The sequence below is a fragment of the Marmota marmota genome, unplaced genomic scaffold (genome assembly GCF_001458135.2).
Source record: "Marmota marmota marmota unplaced genomic scaffold, marMar, whole genome shotgun sequence".
NCBI lineage: Eukaryota > Metazoa > Chordata > Mammalia > Rodentia > Sciuridae > Marmota > Marmota marmota.
In genome coordinates, this window is record NW_026000082.1 from 35,412,649 (window position 1) to 35,434,867 (window position 22,219).

General features: G+C 41.4%; 1 protein-coding gene and 1 non-coding gene across 6 annotated transcripts in view; both read right to left on the reverse strand.

Annotated features, from left to right (window-relative positions):
• The window catches only part of Cep85 (centrosomal protein 85), a 34,698-nt gene that overhangs the window by 2,003 nt on the left and 10,476 nt on the right, over nucleotides 1-22,219 (reverse strand). For 3 of the 5 annotated variants that reach the window (XM_048816047.1, XM_048816048.1, XM_048816049.1), the window contains exons 4-13: nucleotides 15,017-15,711; nucleotides 14,009-14,142; nucleotides 13,466-13,583; nucleotides 11,894-12,079; nucleotides 8,056-8,208; nucleotides 7,729-7,880; nucleotides 6,325-6,418; nucleotides 5,394-5,444; nucleotides 1,515-1,622; nucleotides 83-390 (exon numbers count right to left, since the gene is read on the reverse strand). In XM_048816047.1, coding sequence (XP_048672004.1) covers nucleotides 83-390; nucleotides 1,515-1,622; nucleotides 5,394-5,444; nucleotides 6,325-6,418; nucleotides 7,729-7,880; nucleotides 8,056-8,208; nucleotides 11,894-12,079; nucleotides 13,466-13,583; nucleotides 14,009-14,142; nucleotides 15,017-15,711 — 1,999 coding nt within the window. Of the gene's footprint in view, nucleotides 1-82; nucleotides 391-1,514; nucleotides 1,623-5,393; nucleotides 5,445-6,324; nucleotides 6,419-7,728; nucleotides 7,881-8,055; nucleotides 8,209-11,893; nucleotides 12,080-13,465; nucleotides 13,584-14,008; nucleotides 14,143-15,016; nucleotides 15,712-15,998; nucleotides 16,227-22,219 lie in introns of those variants that run through there. The other 2 variants (XM_048816050.1, XM_015485463.2) reach the window with 2 other exon arrangements.
• Nucleotides 21,808-21,880, reverse strand: Trnaa-ggc. Its single transcript has one exon. It is a non-coding gene; the product is annotated as a tRNA-Ala (tRNA).

A 22,219-nucleotide genomic window follows, 5' to 3' on the forward strand; every position in this document is an offset into this window, starting at 1 on the left:
AGAGACTTATTGAACACTCTATGAAACACATAAATCTCAGGAAGATCAGTAACTAGGCCTATGCATCCTGTTTGTATATTACCATAAGGATAAGGAGAGTCGGATGGGGATAAGAGAATGAAGTTCCCTCTTCTCGTGGGTCCCCGACTGGCCTGAGGACTCACAGTGAATGCCCAGGAGCAGGGAGAGATTAGGGTCGTGGCCTTGGGCCCTCTGGGTCACAATGCTGCAGACGGCCTGCAAATCTTGAAGGCAACTGGCCAACTCCTGGTATAGCTCAACTGCCAGCTGGGCTGTGTCTGGTGAAGATGGGGACCCTGGCTGGGCCTGGCGCAGCTGTTCCTGCAGCGTCAGATTCTTCTCAATCAGATCCTGGTTTTGCACCGAGAGCTGAGCAGATAGATGGGTAAACACATTAACCCAGGTTCAGGAAAAGGCAGAGTGTCTGCATTTATGTGGAGGTATAGATTTATGTATGTGGAGGTAAGGGTACGAGTCATAGGCGATGACCCCTTCCCACTATTAACTAGCTTAGCACCCCTGCCCCCACCTCCTACGGGCAGGCTGGACCCACAGGGATCCAGCACTGGAGAGGAAGTTGTTCCTCAGCAGCCTCTGAGTCATCAGCCTCCAGGTTTCTGTCCAGGAACTAGAGAAGAAGATCCTGCCCTAGGAACTCTATCTGAAGCCAGTCCCTCAGCCAACTCTGTTAGCCAAGCTATTAGAGATGGCCTAACGTGAACAGTGAAATCTGAGGAGACACTGGTTTCAATCTCTCCCTGTCACCCTGACAAAAATGGCTACCAGCCAGCCTGATCACAGGCTATCAGAGGAATAAGAGGGGCAAATAAGATAATATGACAGTAGCCACTGGGTGTGCAGCTGGGGAAGGTAGAGACTGAAAGACAAAGAACTGAAGGTGTCCTGCCTTTTCAAACCCTCAGCTCAGTGGAGACAGGCTTCACTACACAGACCAGCTATTCATGCATACCCTTGGCTCTTTCCCTCCCTGTTTCTGACAGCCTAATCACCCTTTCTCCTCCCTTCCTACCTTTATTGTTTTAAAGATTCTGAAGTTTTTTTCTAGCCCCTCCTCTACACCCCCACTAAATCACGTGACAATCCTAGCTCTGGGAGACTCCTTCCTAGGTACTTGACACTTGGTGGCCCTCTACTGACAGCTCTGTTGACTGCATTAGGAAACCAAACCATCAGTTTTCTTAAAACACTCCCTCCCCAAACCCACAGACTTGTGGCTGTGGGAAGACAAAAGGGAGAGAGAATGACTTCCACAACTGAAAGGCATTTCTGGGTAATATGGCCAGGAATAATAATAAAGGTTTAGGGTCTTTAATGTAAAGAATGAAGCAATGTATCTTCCCATTCCTTTGCTCAAACATCTCAGCAGGCACCTCTCCAACGCTGGGGTTCTTATAGGGGCAGGGTTAGGTAATGTACACAGAGAAGTCAGGTTTGTGGAGGCTGTACCAAGGGGCATGGCCAGTGCTACTCACCTCTTTCACAGCTATGCGCAGCTGCTGCAGGGCTGTCTCCCTCCGCTGGGCCTCCTCTCTCAGAGCCTGGCTTGTTCCATCTTCTTGAGCTAGTTCTTGCTCTAGGCTCTGAATTCCACAGCAAGTCAGAAAACACCCAGGAGTAACAAATCGGTTCAGATCATACCATCTCTGGCCTGGACTATTACAGGAAGTCCTACCCTACTCACACACTGCTGCTGAGATTGTTATTACTATCATTTTTCCTGGTAGTGGGGATAGTGGGGCACTCTACCACTGACTACACCTTTGGACACCCCTCTTCTTTTTGGTACCAGGGACTGAACCCAAGAGCACTCACCACTGAGCCACATCCCTAATCCTTTTTATTTTTTATTTGGAGACAGGATGTCACTAAGATACTTAGAGCCTCAATAAATTGCTGAGGCTGGCCTTGAACTTGTGACCCTCTTGCCTCAACCTCCAAGATGCTGGGATTATAGGCATATGCCACCACACCCAACCCACCCCCTTTTTTGAGAAGAATTTAAATTGCCCAGGCTGGTCTGGAATTTGTAATCCCCCTGCCTCAGCCTCCAGTATCCCTGGGATTACAGGCATGTGCCACCACACCCAATTGATATTTTAGAGTAGATCTCATCTATGACTTCCCATTTAAACCCTTAACTGCCACTGATCACATATGAATCTGAGGCCAGCTTCTCAGGAGGGTGTACCAGGACATTTGACTCCTCTATTTATCTTCCTATCCCTAACTCTTTTTTACCAACTCTACACAGCCTTCACTCCAGCCACACTGAATCACTAGTCTTCATCTAAAGGCTCCAGCTCCAAGGCCTCTGCTCACTCCTCTTCTCCTTTGTTCAGACTGCTCTTCTACTTTGCCTGTCACTCTACAGAGCCTCCAAGGCATATCTGAGCCTTCTTCACTGTGCAAATTAGATCCAACTAAACTTAATCCCACCCTGTTATGTGCATGGCTCACGTGTATATCCATTTAATATTCTGGTGGCTGTATACACAAATCTTCCCTTATTTGAATGTAACTTTTTTTTTTTTGTACTGATAACTGAACCCAGAGGAACTACACTACTGAGTCACATCCCCAAGTCCTTTTAATTTTTTGAGACAGGGTCTCACACTAAGTTGCTAAGAACTTTGCTAAATTGCCTCGATTTTGTGATCCTCCCATCACAAGTTGCTGGGATTACAAGTGTGAACCACTATGCCTGGCTGACGGTAACTTTTTTGAATGCAGAGAATGTGCCATTCAGTTGAATTCAATGTTCATTAAGCATTTACTGTGACAAACACTGGGGATACTGAAAAGAATACCAAACCGTCCCTCTCTTTTTCTTTTTTCTTTTGGGGGGGTGGTCAGAGAGCAGGGGCAGTAGTAGGGATTGAACCCAGGGCACTTTACCACCAGGCTGCACCCACCATTTGAAAACTTTTTTTTCTTTTTTTATTGTACATTATATCTGTTCATAATGATGGGAATTATTGCTATATATTCATATATGCACACAATATAACAATATAAGTTGGTCAATATCATTCCCCAGCAAAAAGGATTTTATTTTGAGACAGGGTCTCACTAAATTGTTCAGGCTGGCCTCCAACTTGGGATCCTACTACCTTGCCTCCTGAGTTGCTAGGATTATAGGCTGGTGCTACCACACCCGCCAAAGAATCCCTATAAGCTAACAGTTGGATATCCCGAATCAGTATGAAATGCTTTTGACAGACAGAAAGGGGCAAGAGAGCACACTCACAGGTATCTAATCTGGTGAGTATTCTGTGTGTGCATGTGTTGGGGGGTGATTAAGGTCATAGGGAGGAGATACTTTTTATCTTCTTGTCTCATCCTATTCATTTCAGTTCTCCCTGCTTCATTTTGCACCTGATTTGAGCAGATATTTTTTAAAATTGTAGATTGACATAATACCTTTACCTTATTTATTTTTATGTGGCGCTGAGGATTGAACCCAGTGCCTCACGCATGCTAGGCAAGTGTCCACCACTGAGCCACAATCCCAGCCCCTTGAACAGATATTTGAAGTGAAAAAAGCTACATCCTCAGTCCTTTTTATTTTGTGACAAAGCCTTGCTAAATTGCCCAGTCTGGCTCTGAACTTGTGATCCTCCTGTCTCAGACTCCTGAGTCACTAGGATTATATGTGTATACCACTATGTCCAGCAATTTCACCATTTTATAGTAATAAAAACATAACTACCAAGGCTCATGACCATGAAATATCCAAGATAACCATGATAAACCCACCTTATTCTAATAAATTCACCTGACATTTTAATTTGCCTGCATTTTCTCATGTTAGGTAAATGTATCATCTAAAATGCTGGCTTAGGGCTGGGGATGTAGCTCAGAGGAAAAGCATATGTTTAACATGTGAGGCCCTGGGTTCAATTCCCAGCATGATAAAATAAAATAAAAATTAAAAATTAAATATTTGGCTTCTTCAACTTTTTGAAATTTCAGGGTTCTAGGAAACCTACTTGGAGATCCTTAAAAACCCTAGTAGGGGGCGCTGGGGCTGTAGCTCAGTGGCAGAGTGCTTGCCTAGCACACATGAGGCACTGGATTCAATTCTCACACCACATTAATAAAATAAATAAAATAAAGGCAGGCTGTCCGCCTATAACTACAAGAAATTAAAAACAACAAAACAAAAAAACCCTAGTAGGGGGCTAGGAGTCATGGCTCAGTGGTAAAGCGCTTGCCTAGCACATGTGAGGCACAGGGTTTGAGTCTCAGCACCGCATAAAGATCCACTGACAACTAAAAAAATATTATTATTTTTTTTTAAAAAACCCTAATAGGNGACTCTAAATAAAATACAAAAAAGAGCTGGGATGTAGCTCAGTAGTTAAACGCCCCTGGATTTACTCCCCAGTAACAAAAAATCGAAACAAAAAACCTCTCTTTAGGCATCCAAAGAGGACCTGAGTGAACTTGCTTTGCTCAGGATCTCTTAGAAAACCTAATTAGGGACACTCCCGCTCTGGTCCAAAATAGAAACCAGGAGCTGTCTTTGGTTCTTCCCTAATTCTTCAACCCCCCACACTCTGTCAGTCACTGAATCCTTCTAAAAGTCAATTAAGTCTGTCCCCTCATATCTCCTCCTTGTTATGCTGCCTTATGCCACATTTACCCATCACCTTTCTAGAATTTCTGCAGTAGTTCCCTGGCTGTGCCTCCTTCTATGCTGCCAATCTTCCATACTTTGAGTTGCAGCCTAACTACATCATACCCCTAAAATGGAGCAATGGATTTCTATCACCTACCTAAATAATAAAAGCTAACATAGATAAGGCCTTCCCATAGCCTGGAACTTTCAAATCTTCTCTTACCATCTTAAAGTGAACAGTCATGTGCTGTATAATGGACTATACACACCTGTAGTCTGTGTAAGTATACTCTATGATGTTTGCATAATGATTAAGTCAAAATGAATCCCCCCAGCCTGTTATTAAGCAGTCCATGACTACTTTAACAATATCAAACTGCTAACAGGTCCATGTTCAAGCCATGCCTGTTTCATGCCTCCATGTTCCCACTCATGCTGTTCCTCTTGGAATTCTAGTACCATCCTACCCAGCTTCTCTTCTCTACCTGGTTAACTCCTACTCATCCTTCAAAGCTCATGATCTCCAGAAATCTTTCTGTTACATCACCGCCTCCCACTGACTCTTCTGTACTTGCTCCCCAAATACTGGGCTGAAACTCCTGTCTCATCTGTCTGTTCTTCTAACAAGACTGTATGCTCAAAAGCAGTGACTAGGTTTCATTCTTTTGTATCATCGACATTAAGCAAATCACATGGCAGAGAACAGAGTGCCCCAAGGACTCCTGTTTACCTGTATTTGTGAGCACAACTGATCGATCTTCTGCTGTTGCTTCTCTACAATCTGAAAGGCAAAGTCACCAAGGAAGGCTGATGGTGAGATCAGAGGGCAAGGGACTGCACTAGGATCCGTGGTCTGGCTATCAGCCCCACTACCTATCATCCATTAATTTTGACCAGGGTGATGATTAGTTAGTTTTCCCCACAGAAACCCAACTCAGACTCCTGTGACTCCTATGCTCTGATTATACAGAGGTTTAGGTAGCAACATTATACAGTACTAGGGAAGCAGGGGACCCTCACCCTAATGACCACACTGGAATCAACTTCATACACTGTGGTTTTTTTGGAAAAGAACATAGCTAAAAATTCACTTTAATGAAGTCTGTCCTAAACAGGGCTGTGACAGTTGTTACTTTTAGTTTTGGTTACACTGACTATTCAAGGAGACTCTTCGCAATCTAAGCTTCCTGTCCTTTTAAGACTTTGGGTGTTCTCTGGACTATTTCTGGGTCTTCTTTTTTGCTGACCTGAAACCAGTCTCACCAGCAGGCCCCTGACTCCCTCTTCTCTTTTGAATTGAGAAGCCAAGTCACCCCACTAGTTAGAACTCTGTCCAATGCAAAGCAGTTCTGCATGGACCTGAGCCATGACTAAAGTGCCCCAAGCTTCAATGCACCATTCTGGTTCATCTAGTCTGGATGATGAGAGGCATGGCCCCCCTAACTTCTGCCTGTATGTCTGATGAGTAAAGTTCGCCTGTCGTAAGGATGAATGTCTAAAATGCAAACTTATTGTGCAGGATAATTACTAAGAAGAGAGAAAAGCTCATAGTAGCAGATTCTAGGTGGCCCCAAAACCAGGAATTCAAGGTTCCTTCCAAGTATACAATCTTCTCTTCCACCCAGCCTATCCCTCATTACAGCCTGAACACCCTTAGTCACCTTTTGGAGGGAATGACATTCTTTCTTCCTGGACTCCATTTCCACCTTGGAACCTTCTCCACTGGCTTCCTCCACAGACTGTTTATCTTGCAGGCTGAAATACAATGGCCTCTTCAACAATTCTGAAGTTAGAATCTGGATTGACTTCTGGTTCTGCTATTTATTGGGTGTATGGGCAAGATATTTACTCCAGTGCCTCCATGCCACAGCTAGGAATGGAAACTTAGGTCTGCTGTAATGTGGAGTGTCCCACATTGAAGCTACTCAATGTTGGTTCTCTTCCCTAGAGGCCAGAATCTATGTATTGTGCCATCAATTCTTTACTTGCTAAAGGCTCTTATATTCTTTGTTTTGATATTTGAAAAACAAACATGTATCACACATATTTACTCTAAAAAATTTGGAAAATATAAAATAACTTCTTTTTCTTTTTGGCAGTACTGGGGATTTCACCCAGGGCCTTGTTATGTGCTGGGTAAGCACTCTGCTATTGAACTAAGCTGGGTTGAGTTTTGTTTTATATTATATTGTACTGTATTTTATTTTATGACAGGAGCTTAAGTTACCCAGGCTGGCCTCAAACCTGTAACCCTCCTACTTCAAGCCTCCTGAGTAGCTGGGAATATAAGTATGTGTTACCACTCCCAGGACAAAAGAACTTTTTTCTTAGCACTTATATTCTGGGGAAGAGCCAACTTTGTCCTCTAACCTTGCTTCTGACTCTGACCAATAGCCTTCTCAATAGATCCCTCACAATCACCTCAAGCATGGCTTGTCTGCTGAGATAAACAACAGGATCACTGTGGTTGAATATGGGATGGGAAATTCAATCCATCCATTAAAATTGGATTTAATCCAAGAGGCTGTTGAGACACAGCCATCACATTTTCAGAAATTGCTATTAATATGGAAGAGGCTTCCAAGACATGCTGGGAGCACATTATGGCTTCTTGTTTTGTTCTCCGAACCTGTCCTGGCAACTGAGAGCAATTCCCTAAGGGCTGAAGAGAAACAAAAGGTGCTTCTGGTAGCCTTGGCTTAAAAGTTTCCATATGTGGATAACCCCCAGGATCTACTTTTGAAAATATACAGATATCTAGTTGCCTAGTTTCTTTCTAAAGTGTTTTTATTCATCCAGTTTATACCTACTCAAGATTATATGCCAGGCATTGGGTTCATTCTTCCCAAAGGTTACAATAAGCCCCCAATGCACTCCTTGCATCCACTACTCCATCCCAAAGACACATTCCCTTCCCATTAGCAGCTTTATTATTCACAATCTGAACAACATGAAGCTCAAAGGAATAAAGAGATTTGCACAAGCACTTATAGGTAGGTGAGTGGGGTAGCTAGCACCAGAACCTAGCTCTCTCCTCCATCCCTTGATTCCTCAGGGGTATTTACCTATGTCTAGTAGAGAATTCTGCTTCTTTCTGTCTCAGGCTTTCCAGTTGATCCTCCTTCTCTCTGCAGGCTGCCTGGGTCTCCTCCAGCAAACTCTCCAGCTCAGCTACTCTCTCTTGCAGCTCTGTGCTCTTCAACTCACAATCCTTAAGCTAAGAGACATGCTTGGGTCAATAAGCCAAAGAAGACATATATAAACTTAGATATGACTTCTTTGGGATTTTCCTCTTAGGAAGCTACAAGGGTAAGTACAGACAGTAGATAAGGAGAAAGTTACCTGCCTGGCCACCCCTATTTGCCCTGGGTGTGCCCAGACATTGCTGATACCTGCTGGCTCTGCTTCTGATGGTCTTCCAGTGTAGGCAGGTCAGCAAGGTAGCGCTCCAAGGTCTCAATACGCTGCTGTTTTTCTCTGTTCTGCTCTGATTCCTTCTGACATTTCTTTTTCAAATTATTGATATGTTTATCACGACCTTTGACCTACAGGGAAAAAATGTCAAGTCGATCTCTATTCACTCTTTTTTAAAATATTTTCTTAGTTGTCAATAGACTTTATTTATTTATATGCGGTGCTGAGAATCGAACCCAGTGCCTTACACATGCTAGGCAAGTGTTCTACCACTGAGCCACAACCCCAGCCCCTCTAATTATTATTATTATTATTTTTAATATTTTGCTTTTTAGTTGTAGTTGGACACAGTATCTTTATTTTATTTTTATGTGGTGCTGAGGATCCAACCCAGGGCCTCACACATGCTAGGCAAGTGCTCTACCACTGAGCCACAACTCCAGCCCTCCAGCCCCTCTATTCACTATTTTTTAAAAATATTTTTTTAGTTGTAGATGGACACATTATCTTTATTTATTTATTTTTATGTGGTGCTGAAGATTGAACCTAATACCTCACACGTGTGAGGCAGGCGCTATACCACTGAGCTACAGCCCTAGCCTCTCCATTCATTTTATTCTTATTTATTTATTTTTTTAAGAAATGAGCATTCTTTTTTTTAAAATATTTCTTAGGTGTAGATGGACTCAACACAATGCCTTTATTTTTATGTGGTGCTGAGGATCAAACCCGGGTCCCGCCGGTGCTAGGCAAGCACTCTACCGATGAGCCACAATCCCAGCCCCGCCTCCATTCACTTTATTTAAAAAATATTTTTTTAGTTGTAGTTGGCACAATATCTTCATTTTATTTATTTATTTTTATGTGGTACTGAGGATCGAACCCAGTACCTTACACGTTCGAGCAACAACCCCAGGCTCTCCATTCACTTTTATAGGACCCTGACCATTAACTTCTTCAAAGATACCTCTGTCTTTGCTGTTAGGGTCTATGCATATTGTTCTACTGCAACAAAGAGAGAAGGCTGCCAGGTGTGGTGGTGAACACCTGTAATTCCAGTGTTTTGGGAGGCTGAGGCAGGAGGATCATGAATTCAAAGCTAGCCTCAGCAAAAAGTGAGGCACTAAGCAACCCAGCGAGACCCTGTTTCTAAATAAAATATAAAAAAGGGGTTGGGGATGTGGCTCAGTGGTTAAGAGCCCCTGGGTTTAATCACTAGTTCCAAAAAAGGAAGCTAATCAAACTTTGCAATTTTGGATTGGGGTATAAACTTTAGAGTTAACAAACCTAAAATTTGGAAATTAAGGACAGGGATGAGGCAGCTTTTAAATACTGGCAGTAGCACTTCTGATGTATGATAAAGATTTTGGTAGGTTCTTAGAGGTAACCTCTAAGCCTCTGGAATATTTTGGAATAGGATGAGAGTTGTCTTTGTTAGAGGGCCAGAGCCCACCATGAATGAATTTATAATAATAAGATGACTCAGAATGGGGTTGGTCGCCAAAAAGATTGCATTTGAGTTTAACCTCCTGAAGGGAGAGGTAGTAGAGGGGTTGGGACCTACATAAAAAAACTCCAGTTAAAAACTTTAGACATTAAGCTTGGTGGGGCTTCCTGGTTGAAAGTAAGGATGTGCTGCTGGCAGAGTTAGGCATCCTGTTCTCTAGGATAGCACTGATTTCAAGACCCTCCCATAATTCACCTAATGTCATTCTTCATCTGGTCATTATTGAATTGTAATTTTTATAATAATCAGGCTAGGCACTGTGGTATGAGACCTGTTAGTCCCAACTACTTGGGAGGCTGAGGCAGGAGGATCACTTGAGCCTAGGAATTCAAGATCAACCCAGGCAATGTATTGAGACCCCATCTCAAAAACAAAAATAAGGGCTGGGGCTGTAGCTCAGTGGTAGAGTGTTTGCCTAGCACATGTGAGGCACTGGGTTCCATCTTCAGCACCATATAAAAATATAAATTTTTAAAAAACCAAGCCAACAAACAAAAAATACCCAACCTATATAGTACTTCCTAGAGTTCTAAAGTCTTTTTGTTGTTGTTTTTGTACCAGGAGCTGAATCTGGGGCACTTAACCACTGAGCAACATCCCCAGCCCTTTTAATTTTGTGACAGGGTCTTGCTAAGTTGCTTAGGGCCTCGCTAAATTGCTGAAGGTGGCTTTGAACTTGCAATCCTTCTGCCTCAGCCTCATAAACCGCTGGGATTACAGGCATGTGCCACCATGTCTGGCCTTCTGGGAGTCATTCTAGAGAGTTACTGAACCTGAAGGAATCACAGGAACATTTGCATTTGTAGCTAGTTGGTCATAATTATTGATAGCCTTGGGATCCCAGAATTGCAGCTGGCATCTGAAATAAGTACATCTTGTTGGAGACAGTACCCTTAAGCCTGTGGAGTGTGATGTTAACTTCAGATAGTCTATTTCAGAATTGAATTTCAGTAGTATATACAATTTCCCTGTTGACATACAACTAGTCTGGTGAGAAAGTTAATATACTCTTCCCTAAACACCACACAATATAAAACTAAACAGTCATCTGAAAGGGCTATTGAGACTAAAAACTCTGCTTTTTTTTGGGGGGGGGGTGTAATCAGGGATTGAACTCAGGGGCATTTAACCACTGAGTCACATCCCCAACACTATTTTGTATTTTTTATTTAGAGTAGAGTCTCACTGAGTTGCTTAGCACCTCCTTTTTGCTGAGGCTGGCTTTGAACTTGTGATCCTCCTGCCTCAGTCTCCCTAGCTGCTGGGATTACAGGTGTGTGCCACCCTGCCCAGCTCTCAAGTCATTCTTAAGCACAATGAAGTTTGAGAAGTCAGGTATGGTGGCATGTGCCTATAGTACCAGCTACTCAGGAGGTATAGTACCAGCTACTCAGGAGGCAGAAGGATAACTTTAGTCCAGAAATTTGAGACTAGTCTAGACAATATAGTAAGATACTGTCTCAATTAAAAAAAAAAAAAAAAAGTTTGAGAAGCACTGCTCTAGTTGATTGATTCAAGTGGTCCAGGACTAAACACTACCAGTCATTCTCCCCAATAACATGTGCTACAGAGCAAGGTGTGAACTGAAAGTACCAACAGAACCATAAAAGTACCAACAAAACCAAAAGATTTTAAATCACCTTCTCTAATGATAACCAATCTGATCTCCTAAGGCAATTCTAAGAGCACAGGCAGAAATAAACTCCCAAACCAGCGGCTCAGGTGAAATCTTTCTCTACTTTTTAGGTAGGGTAAGGAGAAACCAGTCTGAATGAAACCAATTTACCACAGGTATTTAAATGTCTTGCAACAGTGCCACCTAGTTGGGCGGCCACCTGGTTTTCCACCCAGGCCAGCTGGCAGCACATCACAACATGAGTATTATACGACTTTTCCTGATTGTGGTACTTTTGTGGAGGAGATGAAGCAAAAAGGAGGGGTTCCATTTCTAGTAGACAGATCCTATGTAAGAAGCCAATGAAAGGTCTCACCTAACTGGTTTTTCCTGGTTCCAGGAATGGAGGCCAAAAACAGCCTAAGCTGTTGGCAGAGAGGGCTGACTGCCAACTCCTCTGTGAATCAGAGAGTCATCAACTCCTTGGCTTACCTTTTCTTTTTTTTTTTTTTTAACAGTATTGGTGATGGAAGCCAGGGCCTTACACATGCTAGATAAGCACTCTACCACTGAGCCATACCCAGCCTTACTTTGTATTTTTATTACATTTTGAGATGATGTCATACTAAGTTGTGCAGGCTGGCCTTGAACTTGAAATCCTCCTGCCTCAGCCTTCTGAATAGTCTCAGCTTACCCTTTCTTCCTGTTTCTTTCCTTCCTCTGAATGCTTCTGCAGTGTCACTTTGAGAGACTCCCTGATGAGCTGGACTTCAACTTCTGAAGCAGAGAGTTTCTTTTCAAGCTCAATTTTTTCTTTGCTCAAAGCTTCCGTCTTCTGTGCAAACTGTGCACGTAAGAAAGTATTCTCTCTCTGCAATTCCTGCAAAAAAGATTAATATGCAAGTGTTTCCTACCCTTACAGTCACATGTATAACTTTATTTATTCCCAGCATACTTTATGGTCAAGGATCACCTTTCTCCAAGAATTTCTTCAAGCAATGCTTCTCAAAGTGTGGTCCTAGGACAAATAGCATCAGCATCATCTATTACTGGAATTTGCTAGAAATGCAAATTTTGGAGTCCTTCTTGCAGGTTCACTGAATCAGAAACTCTGGATAATAATCTATGTTGTAGTAGTAAGCCTTCCATAAGATTCTGGTGCATATTCACATGCACCAAGGAACAAAGGACAAGACATCCTAACATTTATGCTCAGGGCCTGGCTTTTCCCTCCACTCATTCTCTATGTGATCTTAGGCAAGTACTTCCTCCTCCTTGGACTTCACTTTTTTCATCAGCAAATTACAGGACTACACTAGATTTTTATCTACAGATCCTTGCCACTCTAACTTTCTATGTCTTTAATTAATATTCTTGTAGATGGATACAATCCCTTTCTTTCTTTCTTTCTCTCTTTCTTTCTATACCAGGGATTGAACCCAGGGGCACTTAAGCACTGAGCCATCTCCCCAGCCCTTTTTTTATATCTTATTTAAAGACAGGTGTCACATATTTACTTAGAGCCTCACTAAATTGTTGAGGCTGGTTCTGAACTTGTGATCTTCCTGCCTCAGTCTCCCAAGCCACTGGGATTACAGGCATATACCACTGCGCCCGGCTTATTTATTTATTTTTATGTGGTGCTGAAGATCGAACCCAGTGCCTAAGTAAGTAAATACTAGGCAGGTACTCTACCACTGCTACAACCCCAGCCCCTAACATTCTATTTCTGTGCGCTGGAATATTGCCTTAGCAGGCCTACTAGGTGGTAAAGCCAGTACTATAATCTACCTAATACCCATCACTCAAAAGCATATGTTGCAGAAGCTTGGTCAACAAAGCAGGCTTCTTTTCAAGCTCTCAATCCCTATAGACATTGACGTCAGTGAGAGTATGGTTTTCTTCAGATGCTCCTAAACATGGAATAAAATTGAGAATAACTCTAAATCCCTCATTGCCTCTTCTCCTTCCATTTGGTCTTGACTTCTAAGAACACTGCCCAACTCTAGGACCTTATCATCTACTTGATTCTGCCTTCCTTTTGCCCCCCAAGTGTGTCCTGACATGACACCAAGGCATTTGGATTTTCACTTGGTTCTCCTTTAAAATCTTTTCCACACAAGCGCACATTAAAGGGTACTTTATAATTACTCTTTGAGGACAGGGACACCTGTGTCCCTTGATCCCTTTTATACCTTCTGTATAGCTCAAGGGAAAACACTTGAGTTATGACAAACAGAATACTGTCCCAGCTGCCAATGCTTACCTGTAGCCTTAGCAAGCAGACATCCCCAAAGGGGGCAGGACGGCCCAAAAGGGCACTGTGGATTTGTAGTTCACTCTCTCGTACTTTTTGCTCCAACTGAGATATGTGTTTCCTCTGCCTGCAAAAGCCAGCAGAATCAGATCTAGGATCCTGATGATAACCCACTCACATGAGTTCCTATTTTCCTTGGACAGATGGGTGACAATCCTTACTATGTAAACAAACACCCTCATTCTGGACATCATATTTTGCCAAAGGAGGAAAAACAAATGAAAAAGATGGCTGAGAAAAATTAGGAAAGATCAGCTGTAATTAATTAGTTAACCTCTGCAGGTACTCCCTAAAATGCCCTCAGAACACACAGCAGGCCTATCATATTAGTCAGACACAAGACCAGGCTGCTTACCAATCTAGCACTGCCATGAGGCAAGGCACAGGCCTAAGCAAAGGGAGGGTACCACTCTTGGGAAGATCTTATTAGGTGCCCTAGCGGGGGGCCCAGGCAGACACAACCTGATCATGCTGTACCCCTTTCCACCTTACTTGTCAATAAGGAGTTCCTTTTCCTTCAGAAGGTGTTCATTACTGTTCAAGATACTGATCCACTGTGCTGGCTCTAAGGTGGGTAGTAAAGGAGCAAAAGCAGCAGGATGGTGGCAGATGGCTCCATTCTGAAGCTGAAAGACAAAAAGGTCAGAGGGGCTTGATCTTGACTCTATGGACCTGAAACCCCTTTACAGTACCCACTGGGTCTGCAATCAAGGCCCACTTTAGCTCAGCCTCATAAGGTCAATGTTTATGAAATAATTTTAGCTCTGATGCATGACTAGAAAGAACCTGCCAAGGACATTTCTGCCAACTAAACACTCCCTACTCAGAAAGGCTCTAGTTTTTCTTTTTAAATTCCTTTAAAAAAGAAAAACTGGCATAATATTATAATTATATGTAACAGTGGAAGGTTCTAGTTTCTAAGGTCATTTATCTTTTATTATTTGGCAATGGAGGCAAATCAGGAGCTAAGATGTCCTTACCAATCAGAGAAGGAAAATACATCCTGTTCCCTTTCTTCCGATTCTAGCAGCACAAGGACTTAAAATACAAAAGTGGTATAGTAGAAAGAACATAGAGGTTCAAAGACAATTTATATACCCTAGCTCTGCTACTTGCCAGCTTTGTGACCCTGGACAGATAATTTAAATCTGGTAAGTTTTTACATTTATATCATCAAGTTGCTATGAGAATTAAATAAAATTCTATATGTGAAAGTTAACTAATCTAGTGACTGGTGTATAGAAAGTATGCAACCAAAGTTAGTGTCCTACCTTTTTGAGTTTTCCTTATAACCCTCTACTTTGGAGAATCTATTTGATGTTTAGACCACCAGCAAATTCAATGGTTAAGAGTTCATGAACCTTCATTTCCTGTCTACAAACATCTTCCTTCTTTCTTAACACATGTTTTCTTTAGAGTTAAAACTCAGAGGACAAAGGCTGTACAGTTCTAAGAATAACATTGGAACCTGCAAAAATCCAAGGAAGGAAGGGTCTCTACCTGCATTTGCTCCATTTGTAAACGGATCAATTCCAGCTGCTGCCGACAAGTACTGAGTTCACAAGATTGCTCTCGGGGATGCCAAGGGTCAGGGCTTGGTTGCCATACCTGAGAGGACAGAGGCTTGGAGAGCCCAGGAGCAGGCTGGATCCCCAAAGGGAGCACCCCACTATTGCTAGGGTGTGGTCCATTCCGCTCAAAGACAGCCCCACTGCCTGGTGCCTTCTTGGCCTCAGGCAATACTTTGTATAACTCCTTGTTTGTGTCAGTTCTTGGGTTGTGGAAGTGGACTCGGTAGTGGGGATCTGAATAAAGTGTCTCCATCACAGCTGACTGATTGAGGGTAGATTCCATGTTAGGAATATCAAACTTCCTCATCTCTTCTTCTCTTTCATGACCCACTGCTGGAAACCAGGACTGCTCAATCCCATTTTCTCCAGTAGCACCACAGAGATACATGAGATCTCTAGATAGGCCTGGAGAACGTTTTACTGTACCAAAGTCTCCATTTCTTGTCATCCCCACACTTTCAGCCAACCCTGACAAAGGAAGCTTGGAGGAAGAGGGTCCAGCAGGTGTCGAATTGGGTTTGGCAGGAGAGGTCCCCAAAGTAGAAGGCATCACATGGGCTGTTGGAATGGTTATATGGCTTTTGATAGGCTGGAAAGAAGGGCTTCCACTTGAGCTGCAAAAATCTGTGGAGAGAACAGTCATCTGTAAGTTAAAACTGAAGCAGCAAGGTTTCTTGAGTTTAGCTGCTAGGCCTAACATTTTCTGCCTATCCTCAGACATGGCGGAGAGGGTAACATCATTAGACCTATCAGGCAGAAAGATAAAAGCAACCTAACAGAAACTGTGTGACCTAAGATCTCAGATGCTGTTCACAAGATAAACCAATAAAAGGCTTTACTTTTAACTTATACTCTGTCCTTTGTACTCGAATAAGCAAAGCTGAAAACTGAACTCCAAAAAAATCACTTACTTTAAGGGCAATGCATTAGGTCCTACTCTTCTGGAAGTTCGGCAAGTCTAAATTATAATCCAATTTAATAAAAATATTCTTTCCAAAGGGTGCCAGAATCTTCTGACCTCCAAAAGCTCCCCAGTCAAAATGAACAATAAATCTAAACTATCCAAAAATAAGCAAACTGGACAGTCCTGCGAAGTTATTAAGGGCAGGGAGCACAACCTCCGAGTCAGGATTTTGTTCTCTCTCTCCCACACCCCAGACCTGGCTGCCTGGTTATGGGAAGATATTCTTAGTAACTCTCAGGTTTCACTCCAACACAGTGAGCACTGTCAAGTAGGTACACGCTGAAAATCTCTATTTTATATTTTGCTTTTCATTTGCCCCTTTGTTTGTTCCCAACTGTGATTTTTCTTTCAACTAGATGCTTCCACAGACTCCTGTTTGATCTTGAGAGACAACACTGATTAAACTTGCTGCAGAAGGTTCATATTTCTAGCTAGTTCCAATTTTCAAGTACTACTTTGAGAATTACAAGGTCATAGTACTGATATGACAGGGCAGTGGGATGTAAGCAAGTTAAGATGGAAATGTAAAGTGACATAGCTATTATTACTTTCAGTAATCAGAAAACAGAATAAGGAGAAAAGCAATACTAATTTCTTCGCTTTTCAACTCCCAGTTCTTTTCCAAACCAAGCACATCTACCATAGGACGAGGTATTATCAATTTATCTTTTTTCTCTCTACCAAAACAGAGCCCACTCATTTAATAACAACTATTAGAATCTTTCCTGGAATTATATGATTACAGACCTACTATCTTCTTACTAGTAGCTGTTTAAAACATGGGAAGCCAAATTATCTAATGTAGGCAAAGTATCTGATTTCCTATTATTTAGATGATCTTGGGACAGGAAAACAACAACCATCACCACACAACACAAAACAAAAATGTGAATAATTTTTGATAAAATACATGAGCCTCTCTGTATCAAAAAAGAAGGAATTTCTCAGTTAAAGAACATGGTTTTTAATGTCCCACAACATAAGACTAGTTGACAAGGTTAATGCAGACTGGTGATTTCAAGACTAGTAGGCAATCTACTTCAAATCCTCCACAGCAGCACTACACTATCAACTCTTACCCAGGGTCCCTGTTTCTGTAGTGTGATTATGGAAAAGAAGACAGTAAGGTAGTAGCATATGAGGGACTGCCACTGTGCTGAATTTAATAACACTTCCATGCTCCATCCACAGCACCACTCTCTCCTAAGACTCAGCAAACTCAGTTTTGAGCCCATAACGCCCAAAATAATAATGCCAAAAAACAAAACCAAGAAGAAAAGAACCAGTGTTCTAGAATATAGTTTTCTAATTTTCCAGTAGACATAGTTCATCTATAGATGAAGGAATGAAGTGAAGTTTTGTCATTATTTTCACTTATCTATTTGGTTTATCTATCTATATTAATTAACAATTTATATTATATTAACCTAATTCTGATAAACTGTGCTATAAAATGTAAAGTTATACCTTCTTCTGGTTTGTGTTTCAGAACACTATAAACCAGATCAGCAACATTTTCAAAAGGGGGTTCTATCTTCTACAATTTCCAAAAGCATGCAAGATTTAGTGCAAGGGAATATGGTGGTTTTTATTTAGAGAAGTCTACAGTTCCCAAAATCACCATATTTTTGTTACTTTAAGGATATGATTCTAAAACCCTCCTCGCCTCAACCATACCCTCTGTCCCTTCAAAAATAATTCATTCTGGGCTGAGTATGTAACCGTGGTAAGTACACTTGCCTAGCATGCCCAAGGCCCTGAGTTTAAGTCCCAGTGCTGCAAAAACACAACATAACAAAATAAAACCAATACATTCTTTCTAGTAACCCTCCCTTCAATGGTAAGGGTAGATTCTGTTATTGCTAAACCTCAATCACAACTGTGTGGGGAGCCCCTCTGAATGACCATGCCTTCCAGTCCTGAAACAGGAGGCTCTGACCAATCACTACATTTCGTAGTGACTCCGGCGTTGTCCCAGGTCTTCAGGTGTAGGTGTCACAAACAGGGGTTGAGCTATACTCACCTATTCCTTTGTAATCCTACCCCTTTGCCCTGTTTAGGATAGAATGTTCCATGGAAGCTCCTTTTGTGTATCCCCTTCTCTTGCTCTGCCTTTGGGCATAGCCTTCCTAGCTGTCAGTCAACTTGCTGATAGCAGACAACAGGAAGCTAGATTCAACCCCCTGAAACCTGACTCCTTACCTCATTTGAATGACTTCTCCCCAATAAAAGGGTCAGGCCCTGCTCTCTCTCTCTCTTTCCATGGACCTCTAAGGTCAGAGGACCCAAAGAAAAAAGGTATCTCTGTCTCTTGTGTGATTATTTTGTGCAGCCCAGTTCAACTGGAGTGACCCTGAGTGTTTTAGTCATGAGAAATGCAACACAACTGTTTATTTCCACAGTAGTTTGTGAAGTATGGCAGTTTGAACTATGCCAGCAACTATAGGTTGAGTATCTGTTTTCTAAAATGCTTGAAACCAGAAGTGTTGCAGCTTTTGGAGTTTTTTGAATTCTAGAATATCTGCATAGATTTTATTGGCTGAACATCAGTAATCCAAAACTCTAAAATACAAAATGCCTGATCAAAAAATCTGAAATTCAACATGCTCCAAAATTTGTCATGCACAAACAGTTATGTATTTTGGAGCATGTTAGATTTTTGGAAAAAAAAAAAAAAAAATTTTTTTTTTTTTTTAGTTGTAGTTTGACACAATACCTTTATTTTATTTATTTATTTTATGTGGTGCTGAAAATTGAACTTAGTGCCTCTCATGTGCCAGGCAAGCACTCTACCACTGAGCCATAACCCCAGCCCCTAGATTTCGAATTTTTGGATTAGGAATTCTCAATCTGTATTTCCACCTTTAAGAAAGAGCTGAAAGTACTATGAGCTTTGTTTTATCTACTTCTACCCTGTCCCTCAAGAATTTTGAAGGTAAAACTCCTTAATGAAGAATGGAATATAAAGCAAGCCTATTCAATTTAAAGATATAACAATGAACTACTATTTTATACCAGTATTAAAATGTCTTGTCAACTAGACTCCAAGTTAGATTCATGAACAAAATAAGCAAGAGTTACGATTAAGATAAGCTGGGCTGGGGTTGTCGATCAGTGGCAGAGTGCTTGCCTAGCATGTGTGAGGCACTTGAGTTCAGTAACAGAATAAATATATAGATAAATAAACAAAAGATATTATATCCATCTACAACTAAAAAAATTTAAAAAGTAAAAAGATGAAGATAACAATCTTATGTATAATGATAAAGGGCTGAGATATAGCTCAGAGGTATCTTAGCATGAGCAAGGGACTGAGTTCAATTTCTACACCCACAAACCCCAAAATACGGTATATTAAAAAAAAGACAGAAAAGACACCCTGGTTCTTTCGGGCCCCCCTGCCCCAGCACCAGGGATTGAACCTAGGGGTGTTCAACTACTGAGCTATACCCCCAGCTCTTTTTACTTTTAAGACAGGTTCCACAATTGCCCAGACTAGCCTTGAACTTATGATTCTCCTGCCTTAGTCTCTCCAGTAGCTGGGATTACAGGACCCTTTTTTTAAAAAAAAAAAAAATTATTTATTTATTTATTAGTTTTCCGTGGACACAACATCTTTGTTTTTGTATGTGGTGCTGAGGATCGAACCCGGGCCGCACGCATGCCAGGCGAGCACGCTACCGCTTGAGCCACATTCCCAGCCCGATTACAGGACCCTTGATTTCTTTAGAAGAAAAATGCTGGCCACAGGGGCACAAGCTTGTAATCCCAGCGGTTGTAGAGGCTGACACAGGAGGATCATGAATTCAAAGCCAGCCTCAGCAATGGTAAGCGCTAAGCAACTCAGTGAGACCCTGTCTCTAAATAAAATACAAAATAGGGCTGGGGAGGTGGTTCAGTGGTTGAATGCCCCTGAGTTCAATCCCTGATACCCACCCCCCAAAAAAAACCTTTAAAAAAAAAAAAAATCTAAGGGCCAGATTAAATCAGTGGTACAATGCTCTCCTAGCATGGATAAGACTCTAGGTTCAATCACCAGAACCACAAACAAAAAACCCAAACCCAAACAAAACAAAACAATCTTCTAGACTGATGACTTTGGCTACTGTAATTTTAAAAGAATTCACTAATAGCCAGCCGTGGTAGCATGTTTCTACAAACTATTCTGGAGGCTGAGAAAGAACAACTGATTGAACCCAGGAGTTCAAGGCCAATATTGGCAACACAGCAAGATCACATCTCTTAAACAACTACAGAGAGACACATAATCAGTTTAACAATTTGACTGAATTAAATACAACCAATTTTTCTTTTTATTTCTTTTTCTTGGAGGGGATACTGGGGATTGAATTCAGGGGCACTCAACCACTGAGCCACATACCTATTTTATATTTTATTTAAAGACAAGGTCTCTTACTTATTAGCGCCTCGCTTTTGCTGAAGCTGGCTTTGAACTTTTTTTTTTTTTACATTTTTTGTAGTTGTAGATGGACAGAATGCCTTTATTTTATTTATTTATTTTTATGTGGTACTGAGGATCAAACCCAGTGCCTCACATTTGCTAGGAAAACACTCTGCCACTGAGCTACAGCCCTAGCCCCTGGCTTTTTAATTTTTTTTTAATTTTTAATATTTATTTTTCAGTTTTCGGTGGACACAACATCTTCGTTTGTATGTGGTGCCGAGGATCGAACCCGGGCCGCCGGGCGAGCGTGCTACCGCTTGAGCCACATCCCCAACCCCTAGCCCCTGGCTTTGAACTCTTGGTCCTCCTGAGCGGCTGGGATTACAGGCCTGCACCACCATACCGGCAATACAACCAATTTAATGGGGGAAAATTTCAGACCAATGTTTGATATTTAATAATACCTACCATTAAGTTAAAATGAAAAGGCCCCATGACTACACATGTAGACAAAACATTAATAAGTAATATTAAATGGATAATAAACTCTTAATCATACAAGTGATGTCAAAAATATTACAATCAGGGCTGGGGACACAACTCAATGGTAAAAAGTTTGCCTAGCATTCAAGATGACGTGTTTAATGCCTACTACAGTAAAAAAAATATATAGAATACTGTGTATACCACAGAGAATTCACCATCGTGTACCCACAAGAATGGGGTCCTAATTAGAACAAGATACATTCTATGCTTGTATGATAATATAAAAGTAGATTCTGCTGTCATAAATAACTAAAAAGAACCAATAAAATAGAAGGGGGTAGGGGAACAGAACAAGAAAATAGTCAGGAGACCAGAATCTGATACTTAGCTGTGGGATCTTTGTAAGTTGTTTAACCCCTAGGGAATTTTTGTTATCCACCAGCAACAAGGAGTTAGATTAAGTGATTTTTACAATACTGTCTATTTAGAAATCTATGATTCAATTCTACTTAATATCTATCTATTTATACCGGAGACTGAACCTAGAGGCACTCTATAACTGAGCTGCATCTGCAACCATTTTAAAAATTTTATTTGAGACAGGGTCTTGCTAAATTTCTGGGATTGGCCTTGAACTTGTGATGCTCTTGCTTTTGCCTAAAAAGTAGATGGGATTACAGACATGTGCTACCATACTTGGCTTCAATTCTACTTAATATTTACTGAGCATAGTCCCCATAAACACTGTTATCAAACTGTTAAAATTAGTGCTAGGTGTCTAAGAGCCAGTATTAGTAAATGTATTTTCCCCTCCCTTTTCATTCGTTTTATTTTTTCCAAATATTTGTTCTTTTAAAAAATTTGTTTATGGTGCTGGGAATTGAACCCAGGTCCTTCTCCATGCCAGGAAAGAAGCTCTACCACTGAGCTACATCCCAGTCCTATTCATTTTTTTAAACAATTTTGAAATATAATTCACATACCACACAAATCACCCACTTTTAGTATGTAATTTCAATGGTTTTTAGTATACTTATGAAACCTCTTACCCTATAGCAGTCAACACTCCTCTATTTTCCCCAACTTTCCCAGTCTTAGTAAACCACTAATCTGTTTTTTGTTTTGTTTTTTTAGTTGTAGATGGACACAATAACTTTATTTATTTCATTTTTATGTGGTGCTTTAGGATCAAATCCAGGACTTCACACCTACTCGGCAAATGCTTTACCAATGAGCTACAACCACAGCCCACTAATCTGCTTTTTGCCTATAGATTC